Source organism: Sinocyclocheilus rhinocerous, unplaced genomic scaffold, assembly GCF_001515625.1.
Source record: "Sinocyclocheilus rhinocerous isolate Xijiao unplaced genomic scaffold, SAMN03320098_v1.1 scaffold1609, whole genome shotgun sequence".
Lineage (NCBI taxonomy): Eukaryota > Metazoa > Chordata > Actinopteri > Cypriniformes > Cyprinidae > Sinocyclocheilus > Sinocyclocheilus rhinocerous.
Genome location: NW_015633539.1, coordinates 97,676 through 114,542, shown reverse-complemented (window position 1 = coordinate 114,542; position 16,867 = coordinate 97,676). Strand labels below are relative to the sequence as shown.

At 35.6% G+C, this 16,867-nt stretch overlaps 2 protein-coding genes across 2 annotated transcripts in view; both read right to left on the bottom strand.

Moving 5' to 3' along the window:
* Positions 1-3,915: 3,915 nt before the first annotated feature.
* LOC107744331 (high affinity cGMP-specific 3',5'-cyclic phosphodiesterase 9A-like) lies at positions 3,916-13,259 on the bottom strand. The gene is made up of 15 exons (XM_016557911.1): positions 13,199-13,259; positions 9,238-9,292; positions 9,055-9,125; positions 8,889-8,976; positions 8,701-8,782; positions 8,499-8,573; positions 7,109-7,195; positions 6,479-6,583; positions 6,318-6,400; positions 5,987-6,143; positions 5,293-5,406; positions 5,102-5,206; positions 4,701-4,829; positions 4,518-4,613; positions 3,916-3,966 (listed from the first exon to the last, which is right to left on the bottom strand). Exons 1-15 carry the CDS (start codon positions 13,257-13,259, stop codon positions 3,916-3,918), a joined length of 1,359 nt encoding a protein of 452 aa, XP_016413397.1.
* Positions 13,042-16,867, bottom strand: part of LOC107744317 (sugar phosphate exchanger 2-like) — a 12,631-nt gene continuing 8,805 nt past the window's right edge. Inside the window, exons 13-18 of the mRNA XM_016557887.1 lie at positions 16,799-16,807; positions 16,028-16,150; positions 15,761-15,839; positions 15,219-15,316; positions 15,046-15,110; positions 13,042-13,439 (exon numbers count right to left, since the gene is read on the bottom strand). Of these exons, the coding sequence (XP_016413373.1) occupies positions 13,424-13,439; positions 15,046-15,110; positions 15,219-15,316; positions 15,761-15,839; positions 16,028-16,150; positions 16,799-16,807 (390 nt within the window). The 3' untranslated portion in view covers positions 13,042-13,423. The remainder of the gene's footprint in view (positions 13,440-15,045; positions 15,111-15,218; positions 15,317-15,760; positions 15,840-16,027; positions 16,151-16,798; positions 16,808-16,867) is intronic.

Genomic DNA, 16,867 nt, shown 5'->3' with positions numbered 1-16,867 from the left:
TCAGACGCGCGCGCGCTCACAAGATCTCCCGGTTCTTACTTGTGAATTCAGTTCATTGGAGACTCGCACTAAACGGATCATTTGAATCAGTGAGTTGTCGACTCGAGAACAGCTGCAATCGGATCATTCCAATTCGTCAATTAATCGTTTGGTGCGATTTGCGAACCGATTTAATGGGTTCATGAATCAGACACCGCTTCTGCGTGTCGGAGCAAGTGATATTTTATAAGGAGTAACGATAAGTTTTATTAACTTGCACCTATTATAAAATGAAGACTGTCAAATGATAATATTCAAAGTTATTTTGAAGATCTTTCAGAGTTGCAGATCACAGGATTTAAATTTTTTTTTTATGTCCATCACAATGGACATCAGGTCTTGAAAGATATCAGCAGCACCTCATGAATTAGTTGTATAACAGGTTGAGAAATTTGTGGAAGCATTTCAAAGCTAAATACAGAGCTACATCATTCTTATAGTATGTGTTCTTTTCAAAATCTTAAACACTAGTTCAACTATAGTGCACAAGCTCTACTTATTATGTATGGTTAAAATATGGGGATTTTTTTCTTCTTCAGTCCTGGTGTCCATTAGAGTGGACATGAAACAAAAGCTAATAAAAAAATTAGTTGGCACAAATCTTGTCTTTGGTAAAGAAAGGGTTACACTTTATATTAAGTAAACAATTCCTAGGGATTTACCATGTAATTACTCTGATGTTGATAAAAAAATTAGTTGGCACAAATCTTGTCTTTTAGACTTATTTCTATATTGGAGAAGAGCAAATATCAAGTGGATAAAACATTTTTTTGTTCAGTGAAAAGAATTCCGGTCTGATTAAACAGGCCTGAGCCTCGTGTCAGATTTGGGGGGCAGTGGCAGGTGACCCTCTCTTCTAGCCTTCTGAACTTTAACCTTTTGATCTTCTTAAGACTTTTGTAGGCTCACATTAAACATACATTCCTGGTATGCAGTGCAGTTCACTAGAATAATGTGTAATAGGACAGCTGCACACCATATTATTATTAATCTGTTGCAAAACAGGTTAAAATAAGACTTGAGAAAAAAAATGTATAATGTCATCATATCACAGACAAAATAATGCCCATATATTTAAAGCTTTGGTAACACTTTATTTTACAGTAATGTTACACGTTACCCGTATTTAAAATAGTAATAACAGTAAATTACGGCCAACTAACCCTATAAAAACAGTAGTAAGTTGTAATTAATTAACATTACTCAATACACCTTAAAATAAAGTGTAACTAAAGTTTCTCTGCAGTTTTGCAGAAAGCCAGCATACCTCTCTAAATGTATGACATAACATCATGAAAGTTTAATCTGTGAAAAACACGGCCTGTCTTGTAAAGTGCTCCCTCTGAGCCACTTCTGACCTGCGACCCCAGCAGACTGACTGCAAGGTTTATGGAGATCTTTACCCTCCTTCACTCCAACCTCATGAATTTATTTGTCACCAGACTCTCTGGAGTCATTTTAAATGAGCAGAGCCCTTAACTGCTGCTAGGGGATTCAGACAAGTGGTCTGAAACTAATGGCATGAATCACTAACTAAAGAATGTTCTTAGAAGGTTATCCATTAGAAATGCTGTCTATTCTTAAAACAGAAGTTCCAATATTATATTTTCACAATAGCTCTTGTATAAACAAAGGAATGCAATATAAATACTGTAATATATTTGACTCTAAAGGTTAAATTGTGTAAGGATGATTTTCATAAATAGATTGGAGAATGTTGTCAAACTGATTGTATAGAGCTTGTCAAATGTTGCCATGTTTGTTAAGATATATTGTAATTTTATACAATTAATTCGAATTTCTGTTGGCTAATAATGGCTAAATTGTCTGTATGCTACCTTTTCCATTTAGTTTGAAAAATATCACGTTAAACACATATAGGTTGTGTTAGTTTTTTTTTTTTTTTACTACTATAGTATTTCATATTTTTTAAAAAGTTTATTCTTGCCAAATCAGTGTCCATAAACAACAGGTTCCCAGTCGAAATGTTTGATAGATTTTTGTAGCCATGACTTTCATGGCTCCAAATATGACCAATAGGGTAATGCAAATATAATATTTACTACTGTATATCCCTGAACTGTTATTTTGCACATTACATCAGAAAATGAATGAATGAAGAAAAGAAACTGACCTAATGTCAGACGGATGAAGACAGAAAATTAGTTATTTTTCATTGCGGTCCAGTCCAACAGTATATTTATGTCTTAATTGATGTTTGGATTAGATATTTCTGGTGATTTTCTAACTTACAATTTCTTCCCCCAAATAAGAGAATGGTGTGATCTCACAAACTTTGACACGTCTTACATATTTACATCTTTCTTGTATGTTATTCAAGGTAAACATCATCATGAATACAATATGTGAGAAAAGTGTTTCATTGTCTCCTCTGCTGGCCAATAACAAAACATGTAAGTATTAAAGTCATAATCCTGTAAATGACAGCTGTGTAATAACTGTCACATCCAGATGCAGTGAGGACAGAGAGCAACAGACCTGTCACTTGCACCTGCAGCCCTCGAAAACACCTGTACCTTTAAACAGGTGTCTCAGACACCTCCTTTCTTGAACATGCCTCAAATTTTTTTTATCAGGGATTAATTTCCTTTTAAAGATGCTCATGTAGAAATGAATATAACTTTCTTTTTAGCTTCCTCAGGTAAAAGCTGTGAATTTTTACATTCCTATCAAAAATATAAACACAACACCAATTTTGACACGTTTCAAGATGAATGTATATTTTATTGATTTTTGTACATTCGTAAGGTTTTCTGTTGGAACAATGGTTAACATGTTTTCCTGAGTATTACTATTAATGTAATCTTTACTGTGCTACTTTATCTGTATCTGATTTAGAATGAGCAGAAATCTGTGAGAAATATAACGACCCAAAGACAAAATAAAAAAGCTGTTGTTGGCAGTGCTGTGTCATATGCCATAGCTGTGCACAAGGTGTTTGTCAAAGCTCCAGATTTATTTGTTCGTTAATGACGTCATCAGCGACTAGTCGACTTCGACTCGACTTTCATCACATAAAAGTCGACTTCAAAAAATCAGAAGTCGTTCAACCCCTATTACTAAGTACGTTTTATTAATAGCTGCTTTGGAGAAATCAGTTCCTGCAAACACTCAAAACAATATGTACCAAAGTATAAATCAATCTGAGTAGTCATATAATGCCATTATCTGATAAAGTTATAAATCTTGACTGCTCATGTTTATTTTATTGTAGCCTGTGACAATAAAACAATATCTGAGGGCCAAGCACTTCATTTCAATAGTGCAAACGTATCTGTGGAGAATAATTAGACCAGCAAAATCAACAGAATCAGTCATTTTGACCGCCTTTTTACTACTGATGACTGCCTTTTCTGGACATACTTGATGTTTCCACACACAGAAGGGGGTCCAACACTCGCCTTCGGAAACTGGGTGCTTGGAGAGCCCAAACAGTTCAAAACCTCAGTTTTCAGGAAACTGGGAGCTGGATCAGCCTGAGAACCCTAGAGGAAGAGAATGGGACAGTGAGTCAAAAAAAAGTCTCGTTTTTTTTTGTCCATACAATGACAGTCTGTTTCACTGCATGGACAAAAACAGTTGAAACACTCTTTTGTTCTTTGTTCCTCAGACTTTAAAACAAAGTCCTACAGGTTTGGAACAACATGATGAGTAAATGATGAGTAAACGATGACAGAATTTCCCTTTTCATCTGTCATTCAAAAACTCTTGATATGAAGGAGAGTTTTCATGCAAAGGTCAGAAGAGACAGGCTCAAATCTGAAGAATCTGAAGTAAGAATGACAGTCTTCTAGCTGTTTTGATAAACGACGAGACCGGTTGTTGTTCCTCCATACCATAAAAGAAGCAGGTTGCCTATTTCTTTTTTCCGCCTAAAGACATGCTCTCTGTTTTCTTCTTCTGTGCCTGAAAAGAGAGCACACCATAATGCAAAGGCAAAATAATAAAGTATCGTACACCCTCAAAAATAAAGGTCTATGGTTTTATGAAGAACCTTTAACATCCATGGAACCTTTCCATTGAACAAAAGGTTCAAAAAAGTTTTTTTGTTCTTCACACCAAGAACAAAAATGGTTCTTTTAAGAACTGTTCACTGAAAGGTTCTTTAGGGAACCCAGAATGGTTCTTCTATGGCAGGGCTGTCCAAACTCGGTCCTGGAGGGCCGATGTCCTGCAGAGTTTAGCGCCAACTTGCCTCAACACACCTGCCTGGAAGTTTCTATGCCTAGTAAGAGCTTGATTAGCTGGTTCAGGTGTGTTTAATTAGGGTTGGAGCTAAACTCTGCAGGACACCGGCCCTCCAGGACCTAGTTTGGACAGCCCTGTTCTATGGAATCACTTCGAAACCCCCCTTTTGGAACTTTTATTTTTATGAGTGTAGTTCTTCTGATTTGTGTTTTGGACACAAGGCCATTTGCAAAGCTTTAGCACGTCCGCTACATGCACGGTCTTGTTACCTCTGACATGGCATCATCTATCTGTTTGAGCTCTTCATAGTGATCACGGGAGTCCCTCAAAGGCTGAACCATGATCTCCTCAATCTGTGGAAAGAGCTGAACACAGACACAGGGTCTCTATGTTATGCAACTTCAGTTCAGAGTTCCAGTTCACATGTCAGTCTCTATAACGCGTGTACAAACCTTCATGACGGTCTCAAACATTGGGATGAGGACGAATTTAATGAAGCCAATTTGTGCTGTTGGTTTGGTGACTTTGTCACGATCCATAAATGGAGCCACAGGAAGACCTTCTGACTTTTCTCTGTCACTCTGCCGAAACAAACCAAAAAGCAAGCTACAACATGTGGGGTCCCAAAGTCTGATCAAATCAAAATATTCCAGTTCTGTTGGAAATAATCAGAAAGTTGAAAGAAATTCAATATTTAGGGTGCCCATGCTGATGAAAAGAAAAACAAAAAAGCATACTGACCCCAAACTTTTGAACGGTAGTGTAAGCATATAATGAAATAATAGAAGCAAAATAAGCTTTTTACCACATTCATTTTCAAAGTGCTTTCATGAAACTGCTTGTATTGCGGTACCTGCATGAAGTACTCCTCCAGGAGACAGTCCACCCATGGCTCTGCCACCTCAGTGGGTCTGACCTCATTGGAGATGTCACAACACTTGATCAACACCATCTTCAGCTGTAAAGACACAGCATTGCGTATGAAGTACAGAGCCAACACGTTTTTAGAATGCAATTTAAATCATAATATCAGGAAACACATACGCATTTAACATGCTCCTCATTGGTAAAGTCAAAGTTGTCCACTTTCTGTTTGAAGGAGTCCAGTATCTCTCCATGTCTAGCCATATCTGTCGCCAGAATAAGAGTAATGATCGCCTACAACAGATACAAAAAATGCATGCAGGATTTTTTTAGATTTTTAACTATAATGCACAGAAGTTACATTCTATAGAATGCCAGCAATTGCTCCATTTGTATATTTGTTTAACATAGACTAACCACTCAAAAGTTTGGGGTCAGAAAGATTTTTTAAAATACTTTTGTTCGGCAGGGATGCATTTAATTGATCAAAAGTGACGGTAAAGACTTTTACTATGTTAAATAAATGCAGTTCTTTTGAACTTTCTATTCATCAGAGCAGCAAATCAGCATATTAGAGTGATTTCTGAAGGAAAATCATGTGACGGTGGAGACTGGAGTAATGACTGCTGAAAATTCAGCTTTGCCATCACAGGAATAAATTGCATCTTAAAATAATGAAACACTCAGTTTATATTGTAATAATATTTTACACTATTACAGTTTTACTGTATTTTGGATCAAATAAATGCAACCTTGGTGAGCATAAGAGACCAATCACAAACTTTTGAAACTCTGATCTCTGAGCAATACAGTGTTCCTCTGGGTAGAAACTGCACGTGCAATATGAAGTGTATGTATGGTGGATCGGAGGTACCTGCCGTATCTGTTTGAAGGAGTCAGGCTCCACATTGGCAAATATGTTGCACTCAGGCATAGAGAGGATCTGGAAGGCCACAGCACAGTGATGGTTCTCCAAAGGAGAGATATCATTATAGCGCACGGCCAGCTCAGTGCGAGCATTAATCTGAAACCTGATTACAGAGGAAAACCTTTATCAATTCCTACTGTATAAATGACATTGTACATCATAACTGCCCACACACATTCAATTAGTCAGTCAGTGGCAAACTAATAACGCAGACAGTGTTGTCAGTGGCATTGTTCTCTCAGAGGGTGGATATGTCAGTGATATATACAGTACGTACGTGTTGTTGTATCCCGGGTGGTCCAGGTCATGACACGCGGCTGCAGTCATCAAAATACACATGTCTGTCATAGTAAGCCTCTCCTAGGGAACAAAAGCAAGTAGCATGTTGACCTGACACACTCTCTGAAGGACATGATACACGTGTGGCCATGACCTCACCTGAAGGTTACACAGATGGATCATTCCATACATCATCTGGCTCACACAAAAGCAGTGGCGGAAGTTGTGGAAAGGGTTGTCGCGGTAGTTTTCTTGAATCGCAAGCTTTATTTAGCAAAGACACAACAGGTGAGTTTTAAAGCCTAGTACTCCAGTTAATTCAGAAATTAAATGTGACCCTGGAGCACAAAACCAGTCTTAAGTCGCTTGGGTATATTTTTAGCAATAGCCAAAAAAACATTGTATGGGTCAAAATTATCGATTTTTCTTTTTAAGTAAAGATTTAAGTAATATTAAGTAAAGATCATGTTCCATGAAGATATTTTGTAAATTTCCTACCGTAAATATATCAAAACTTAATTTTTGATTAGTAATATGCATTGCTAAGAACATCATTTGGACAACTTTAAATGCGATTTTCTCAGTATTTAGATTTTTTTGCACCCACAGATTCCAGATTTTCATAGTTGTATCTCGGCCAAATATTGTCCTATCATAACATACCAAGCATCAATGGAAAGCTTATTTATTCAGCTTTCAGATGATGTATAAATCTCAATTTCAAAAAATTGACCCATATGACTGGTTTTGTGGTCCAGGGTCACAAATATGCAGGAAAGCTCATCTTACCAGCCATCTTTTGAGAGTTATGGGGTTAATGTTAAACTCCTTAACCAGTCCAAGGTCATGATACATATACTCCAGACAGCTAAGCATCTGTATACAGCATTCATTTAATTAACAAACACAATTCACCACATGACCTCTTTGTCAGATAAAACAACTAATGCTGTTAACCACACACTTTGGGCCATATTTTAACGATCTAAGCGCATGGTCTAAGGGCCCCTAGCGCGCCGACCATTTTTTCCCGTCCTTAAACTAGCAAAAGTGGATTCGGACACGCCCTAAGCGCAATTTCGCCGTGCGCTTTAGACCATGCGCTTAGATCGTTAAAATAGGGCCCCGGGTTTCAGTTGGTCAAAGGCGCAGTCTATTTCAGTTGCCTCAAAATAGCAACGTGCTGACAATGCGCCTGAACACACCTCGTTTTCAGACCAGCACGCCCATGGGCGCACAAATGGACGCAAATGCATTTGCCATTTAAACAACGTGGCGCAGGACGTGAATGATAACTGCGTCGGGCTGAAACTAGCAAAAAACACTTGCGTCGCGCCTGGCGCCGCATTGCGCCGGGTGTATGATAGGGCCCTTCATTTTTATTACAAAGAGAAATTACACATGAGATCTAATTCATATCACAATTTCTAGAAAACACCTTGGTGAAGTGTGCTTTATTGTACTGAATGTGCACTTGTAGAGTAGGCCTACTTTCAAATCTTAAAAATATATATTTAAAAAATGTACTTGCAAATAATATTAATGTTTTAATAATCCTTTTTTTGTGCTTTAAAGAAGTACACTTATTTTATGTGTACATGTAAAGTACTTGATCATAATTTTAGTTGTAGTGTGTTATTTGATATTACATTTAAACTTAATATAGTTTTAATGTACTGAATTGCGACCTCATCATTACAAATGTGTAATTAGAAATATATGACAAATTTCAATAGAAATTACATTCAAGTATATTTTAGTTTACTATAAATGCTTGTTGGCACTACACTTTAACCATATTTCAAAGACAATAGAAATAATGATCAAATTACATATAAAGCTGTACTTAAGTCCTACTTAAGTGGGTCAAAAAGCATTTGATATAAATTTGAAATATAATACATTTATTTATTGATTGATTGAATGATTGATGGATTGCAATTAACATGCCACTAAGTGCCCTTAAGTGTGATTAAGTGTTTGTTTAATTATCTGTCCAATTTTGGTTGATTTATTTTTAAAAAGAAAAACAGTGAAACACAACTTAGAACTCCATTAAGTCTCTTAAGCCATGAAAGAGCAATAAAACTGCAAAAATAAAATTCCTGTTAGTGGGAACTTGTACAAAAATAAAAACATGCATGTCTCAAGATATCTTGACACAAAAAAGACGACAAACCTCATTGTGTTCCCAATGCCATACATCAAAGGTGGGCTTTTTCAGAGCCTCTATGGTTTCCTGAGAAAGTGTGTACTGCAAAAACACAAAACAGAGTGACAACACACAGAATTACATATGATTACAGCACTGCGATGATTTTATTTGGTTGCAGTATGTAACCCCCCCCCAAAAATGTATATATATTTTTTTTTCATTTTACCTTTGGGTAGCTTGGGACATCTTGCCTGGGAGACAGTTTCTTCCCATCATCAGTAAAGTTATATTTACAATTGCAGTTCATTCTGTTTGCAAGAGATACACAACCAATTAAAAAGCAAAGGTGCATAGACTCCTAATGAAATAAAACAAAATATAAAATAAAATAAAATAAAATAAAACTGTTCTTACCTCACTCCTCCTCTAGAGGTCATTTCATCCCTTAATTTCTTCAGATCATTTTTACACTTCTCAATTTCCACCACTTTAAGTCCCTCCACTGTAATGAGACAAAGACTTTTAGCTCACAACATCAGGTGTGAGTTCTGACATGCATTCTGCTCAGAGCATCACTCACGCTCCACTCTCTTCTCCAGCATGGCCAGTCGGTTGGTCACTTCAGTCTTCAGCTCATTGATCCTAAAAGCCCTGAAGCAAATATTACATTCATTACCATGCACACATTCTGTAACACACTGATCTGAATCATAACATTTACTTTACAATAAATACAGACTCATTTTGACATGACACGGCTCACCTGCTGAACTGCTCTGCCACTTGTGACAGGACGTTCTGGAACATGTCTTCCTTCTCTTTTGAGAGGAATACAAAGTTGTTTATGTTACTGTCATTTGCCTTATTTCTAATCTAGTTTTACTTAAAGGAGACATATTACGCCCCTTTTTACAATATGTAATATAAGTCTCTGGTGTCCCCAGAATGTGTCTGTGAAGTTTCAGCTCAAAATACTCCACAGATCATTTATTATAACATTTTGAAAATGCCTATTTTGAGTGGAAGCAGAAACACACTCTTTTTCGGGTCTGTATCTTTAAATGTAAATGAGCTGCTGCTCCCGGCCCCCTTTTCCAGAATAGAGCTGCGCCTAATAATATTAATATTAATAAAATGTTGTCTCTATTATACAAGTAGTTACACTACTGTTCAAACATTTGGGGTCATTAAGATTTATTTGAAAGAAAATAATACTTTTATTCATCAAGGATGCATTAAATTGATCAAAAGTGACAGTAAAGACAATTAAAAGACAAACGATTTCAATTTCAAATAAACGCTGTTCTTTTGAATGTTTTATTCTTCAAATAATCCTGAAAACTGTATCACAGGCTCAGAAAAATATTATTTTCATAATAATACGAAATGTTTCTTGAGCAGCAAATCAGATTCCTGAAGGCTCATGTGACACTGAAGACTGGAGTAAGTTCATCACAGGAATAAATTACAGTTTAAAGTATATTAAAATAGCAAGATAGCAAAAATAAATAAATAAACAACATTTCATGATATTTTTATTGTATCAAATAAATGCAGCTGTGGTAAGTGACGTCTTATGTTCAAACAGCACAAATCCTACCGACCTCGAACCCTTGAAAAAAGTATTTGGGAATTTTAGACTTAAAGTATTAGATACAAAAATATCAAACCAATGGCATTTATCTTAAAGAAAGCCAGAACAAGCATACTTTCAACCAGAAAAAATATATATATTTTAAAAGATAAAACAATAAAAATAGTGTTCAAAAGTAAGACAGTTTGTGCAGTGACAATTTCTGTTTGTCAAACTTTGGTAAATCATATTCATAGATAATGTGATGAACTACTCCTGTGGTTACTCTTGAAGCTATTACCACACCAGTCTATTAGAAATTACTGTAAAAAAAAAAAAAAGATTCCAAAAAGCTGAAGTTAGTTCAGAGAAGCTCTAGCATCATTTATTTACTAAACACCCATCAGTCCATTACATGCATACGTATGTGTGCTGCCAAATAGGTTCATTGAATGTTTGGTTGAATACCTTACATATCTAATCATAAATTAGCAAATGCATTAGCAATTAAAATGCATCTCATTTTAATGGGATCTTAAACATACAGCTTTTAAGTTTGAAATCTTAAAGACTCACCCTTTGCACTTTTCCATCCACATCCAGATAAATAGTTTTAGGGTCATAAGATGACGAACTCGACCCCATGATGACCTCTGATGTTGATGATGCTTTGGCAGTAGATACACAATCTATGGCTACCTCCTTCTCTGGACCAGCAAAGAACACTTTAAAACAAATGTAAAAAAAATCATTTTTCCTCCGACACAAGAAACATGCAACTGCTGATTTCATAGGATATAAAGTAGATTCATGGCACTAAAACAGGCATTTGTTGAATGATAATTGACAGTACATAAATGAAAACTGTTGCCTCACCTCAGCATGTGCCATTCAGTCTGGTGCAGCCGCTCACTCAGAGATGCTGATGGATGCGGTGGCTTCAGCAGGAGTCACAGCTCTGCTCTTTAAGTAGGCTATCACTCACTCCCCTGCTCTCCAGCGTTGCCAAGGAACTGTTAGAGCAGAGAGCTGACTATGTACTCCATGTCATCTACTGCTCGGAGGCGACACACGTATTCCTTACAACACTGTTCCTTTTGATGACACATGCAATATCTACCCAAACATATTCAATAAAGAATGCTTGTTATGTTGTTAACCTGTTAATAATTTTCCTTATGCTTCATCAATTATTAGAATTTAATTTAGAATTATATGTATGCATGTATGTATACACACACACACACACACACACTAATATACTGTAATATTAAATAGCTTGGGAATATTTAATATACATACTGTGACTGAAAGTACAACAGGTTGTATGATGTGCATGTTTGACTGCACAATATCAATCTTTGATCTGGACACTATTAGGGGAGAACGGGATAATTTCACATTTTCATTAACTCAGACTACATCAAATCAGCCTTTTTTTGTACACTAATCATAAGAAATTTAAAAAGGTAAAACTCAGGCAAGAGTTGTATTTTAGTAAAAGTCTTAGTAAAAATGATCTGGTAGCATTTTGTATGTCAGCTTCTGCTTCACCTGCTTCAAAAAGTTACAATTGTATAATACAATTATTTTTGTGAATTCTGCCTTCGAATTAAATAATAATAAAGGTACACTACCATTTGGGGACAGTAAAAGTTTTTGAAAGATGTTTTATGTTTTTGAAAGAAGTCTCTTGCTCATTAAGCCTGCAATTATTTATAAAATACAGTAAAGACAGGAATATTATGAAATATTATTACAAATTAAAATAACTTTTCTATTTTAATATATTTTAGAATATAATTTATTCCTGGCAAAGCTGAATTTTCAGCATCATTACTCCAGTCTTCAGTCACATGATCCTTCAGAAATCATTCTAATATGCTGATTTGCTGCTCAAGTAACATTCATTTGTGCTGCTTCATATTTTTGCGTATATTTTTCAGGATTCTTTGATGAAAAGAAAGTTTAAAAGAACAGCATTTATTTGAAATCTTTTGTAACATTATGTGACCTTACTGTCATATTGAATTAATTTAATGTGTCCTTGCTAAACTAAATTTAATTTCTTTCAAAACAACAACAACAAAAAAGCTTACTGAGCACAAACTTTTGAATGGTAGTGTAGATTTTAATCAAAGAGGATAATTTTCATAAATGTCAGGTCAGGGCAAACTGAAAATGTTAAAATGTATACGGTTACAATTCTTTAATTAATCCATTAATTACACAATTGATTACAATTTCTGTTGTCCAAAACATTGTTATAGTTTTATATGTTGTACATTTTTACTGTTTAATGAATTGTTTTTCAGTGTTTCATATCTGGATGTATTGTAACAACTTGCCCCACATAATATGACACCATGACCTGGACATGACCTTTTTTTATAATGAAAAAATTAAAAGTAACAATTTTAATCATAACCGAATATAAAAAAAAAACAATTATGATTAATAACACAGCTTTAAATTAATGGAAAGGAGCTGTGTGTTCAAGCATCACTAAAGTCTCCAGAAATTATTTATCACCGAGCATTATTCTGCAGATGACCGTTAGCTTTTCACGCACATTCTCATTTTGACAGATATGATTAATAACACAGCTTTAAATTAATGGAAAGGAGCTGTGTGTTCAAGCAAGCATCACTAAAGTCTCCAGAAATGATTTATCACCGAGCATTATTCTGCAGATGACTGTTAGCTTTTCACGCACATTCTCATTTTGACAGCTGATAATATCTATACCCTAAAGCTAGAACACCAGCTACCTGTAACGTGCTTCCATTCATACGAACCCTGAGAGAATAAAACCAAGAGGTTCTCTTGGGATGCTTGGAGCTACTCAGTATTTTAATGAAGTTGAGAGAGATTAAGTGTATATTCACAAGAATATGACCTCAATATCTATTGAAATACATATTCAGGTGCTGTTTAGCCACTACTGCAGGTAAGATTCACAGCTAGCCATGCCAATAACAAACAGGAAACGGACGAATGATCACGCAAGACACTGCACAGATTAAAGGACAAAGCACTGATGGCATATTTTAATGCTAGAAAAAAGGTACATTTGCATTGAACTTCAGTCACTAAAAACATCCTGTATTAAAATGATGATCCTCTTGTGTTTGTCCCACTCAGGCCACACGTAGACGAGGGTGTGTGTAACTCTCCTCCTCCTTCACTGCAGCAGCTGAGCTTTGTTCCATTATCAGTATAAAAGGATGAAAGTCTCATGTTACAATTTTCATATAAAATAACCCTTGGGCATAAAAAGGCTTGGTGTGCTGGATCAACCCATGGTCCCTTTTTGTCGTTATGCTGCAGGTAATTTTCCGTCACAGGTGTGATATTCTCTTGTTCGACGGGCAGCTCAGATCTCTTTGAACCTGAAAGAAAAGAGCAGATGAAACCAATGCAAACACATGGTACAAAATTAAACGCTTCCCTTTTAATCATCAGATTCTGTCAGTGTAAAAAAATACAGACAAGACCAAATCATTTCTGCCTGTTCATTTGACAAATGTCAAAAGCGGATACTGGAGACCATTAGTGTGTAATGAATATATTTCAACATAATAAAATAATAAAACATAATAAATAATAAAACAACATCATAAAAAAAAAAAGCACAAACCAAGTTTTTTTTTTTTGTTATGGAAAATTCATAACCGGATTTTGTTTGAGCCAAAAATTGACTGATAATTATAAGGGTGTCAGAGACGTAATGATATTGCACTTGAAGTGCATAGATCATTTTCCACCTCGACACACAGATCTCTGCCAGTCATTTGGGAACACAGTGAAAACTAACAAATCCCAAGGTGGGTCGCAACCTCAGTAATCAGTAATTCTGATCGCCTTGCAACCACTAAAAATAGCCTCCACTGAATCATATTGAGGGCAGGAAGGCCCAATTAATTCAAGTACAGCGTCTCTTTGGTCATGACGCTCTACATGTTTGGATGCCACTAATATCAAGTACATGTAATGGCAATCAGCCCAAGCAGCATCATTTAGCTTATTTAAAGGCCACTAGCTAAATATAGAAGGTCAAAAATAAACCTTAATAAAGTCATCTGCTAATAACGTCATTGCATGGAACATTTTGCCCCCTTTTTAAAAATACATACAGTACCGGTCAAAAGTTTGGAATAATAAAGATTTTTTAAATATGTTTGAAAATTCTCTTATGCTCGCAAAGGCTATATTTATTTGATAAAAAAATACAGTAAAAACTGTCATATTGTGAATTATTATAATTTAGATTTGTTTTCTATTTAAATACACTTTGATGTAAATACATTTTTACAACGTCATTTATTCCTGTGATGGTGAAGTTTTTCAGCCATTAGCAGTCATCAGTCTCACATGATCCTCCAGAAATCATTCAAAATATGCTGATTTGCTGCTCAGTTATTATTAATTATTATTTACACTCCGCAATGGTAAATCTTTTTTTTTTTTCAGGATTACTTAATGAATAGTTTGCTCAAAATAACAGCATTTATTTGAAATAGAAATCTTTTGTAACATTACAAAATGTATTTATTGTTACTTCAATTCATCATTTTACTGCGTCCTGGCTGAAAGTGTTAATTTATGTTTTCTTTTTCTTTCTTTCTTTCTTTTTTATTATCCCAAACTATTGAATTGTAGTGTAGCATGGTTTTCACAAAAATATTAAACATCAAAAGTGTATTTCAACATTGATAATAATAAATGTTTCTTGAGCATATTAAAATGATTTCTGAAGGATCATGTGACACTGAAGACTGGAGTAATGGCTGATGGAAATTCAGCTTTGACATCACAGGAATAAATTACATTCTAAAATATATTCAGATAGAAAATGATTATTCATTTTTCCAAAAAAAAAATTATTCCAATTTTTGGACCGGTCGTGTATATTGTGTATTTATATGAATGTTTTTATGAGCTTTTTACAAATTTCACCATAAATGCAAAGAACAAAAGTGAGTTAGGTATCTTCACCCTCTCTGCCTTGTAGTGTATCCGCACCATCCTCTGACCTCCTTATACACAAGCCTGGACAATAGCTACACAAACAAGAACAAGAGGAGACAGTGAATAATATTATAAACAATAATGGAATCAACAATATTAATAATAACAAAGATAATAATACACATCAGCTGAAGTCTCACCAGACAGGCCAGCACATCAGCAGAAATGAGCATATAGAAAACATTATTCCAACCGGTGGGAGAAATCAGACCAGCCAACAGAGGCCCAACAGCGGCACCTAGAGGCCATTAAACACATTACACAACTTGTGACAGCCATCACAGAACAGTGTGAAGTTTTCAAAACAAACACTGCTTTCTGATTGTTACATTTAAATTGACTGTCAATAACCTTTTAAAAACGTTGCTCGATTTGCAAAAGATTCCCTGCCAGATGATAACACAAAGCGCATTACATTTTTGACTTTATTAGTTCAGTATCATTTACATTACATTTAGTCATTTAGCAGATGCTTTTATCCAAAGCAACTTACAAATGAGGACAATAAAAGCAGTCAAAACGAACAAAAGAGCAACAAATATATGAGTGCAAATGACAAGTCTCGGTTAGCCTAACGCATTCCACGTAGCAAGGTGTATTTATATATATATATATATATATATATATCAAATATAGTATCAAGCTCAAGAAAAGAAAAAAAAAAGCCACATTCCCTGCATACCTATTGATCCAGTGCCATCAATAATGGCGGTCACAGTGGACAGTGCTCTAGAGTTCCCTCTCAGGCACTCATGGGTTCCCTAAAAGATCAAAAAACATTATGAAATGTACAACACAAAGCGCTTGTGGCATTACAAAATAGTTTATTGATCAGTTATTGACAGCAGGACTTCTAGGTCGAAGCCGGCGTATCCGTTTTGATCCTTTATTTAAGACTTTACAAATGTCCATGTGAAGAGCACATGGAGGAAAGGAGCCCAGCACTTACTAGATCAGCTGATACAGCAGTGGTGATGAGGGCGTAGGGTCCATTCACGAGAGCACCACACCACAGCAACATGCCTGCAGGTCCGAGGAGGAGATACAGACACAAAAGAGACATGTTATTTTGCTTATTTGTTGTCAAGAGGTGGGAGGGTCTGTTTTGTACATCTGGGCGTCACAGAGATCACGCGCTCTGTATGCGTGCATTGCGTATAGTCATTCGAATTGATTACCATTAGTATAATAACACAAATACCATGGTGAAGCTAAATGGCTAGTATAGCAAAACCATGTTAATGTGTGGTTACTTTAGTTTAACTATTTTATTTTTTATTTTTTTTAGTTGTAGTAACCCCATGTTTAATTTTCATAAAGGTACATATGCAATTAAAACATTGTATAATTGAGTGCAGAAATGAACGCGAGTAATCTTACCTGACGCTGAAATTACAATAGCCAGTCTTAACAGTTTACGTGATCTGGCTCTTGATTTTATTTTATTTTATTTGATTAATTTTTTTTCTTTGCCGGGAAGCAAATATATCAAACATGCGCACGGTAAGAGCATCTACGGTAATTCACGTTGGCCAAAACACACATGGAAACGTGTTGTGAAACAAATATCGCCTGCAATCACAGACATTCGCATTCGGACGGGATTAGTTTTCTCAGAGGATCACTGAGTTTGCTGAAAAACAGCAGGTAATTTGCTCTGGAATTATTACAGAGGTTGTGTGAGAAAAACACAGACGTGGCAGATTCGGATTAAAACCACCAAGTACATCTGTGAAACACAAATTTCTCTAACGACCCCCTGTAAAACTAGTCCCGTCCGAATAGGGCT

Coding starts and splice junctions, on each gene's coding strand:
- LOC107744331 (XM_016557911.1), bottom strand. CDS start 13,259: ATGGAACAAAGCTCAGCTGCTGCAGTGAAGGAGGAGGAGAGTTACACA. Junction 6,401..6,478: donor TCCATCTGTGTAACCTTCAG/GTGAGGTCATGG, acceptor TTTGTTCCCTAG/GAGAGGCTTACTATGACAGA. Junction 4,830..5,101: donor TGGAGGAGTACTTCATGCAG/GTACCGCAATAC, acceptor TTGTTTCGGCAG/AGTGACAGAGAAAAGTCAGA.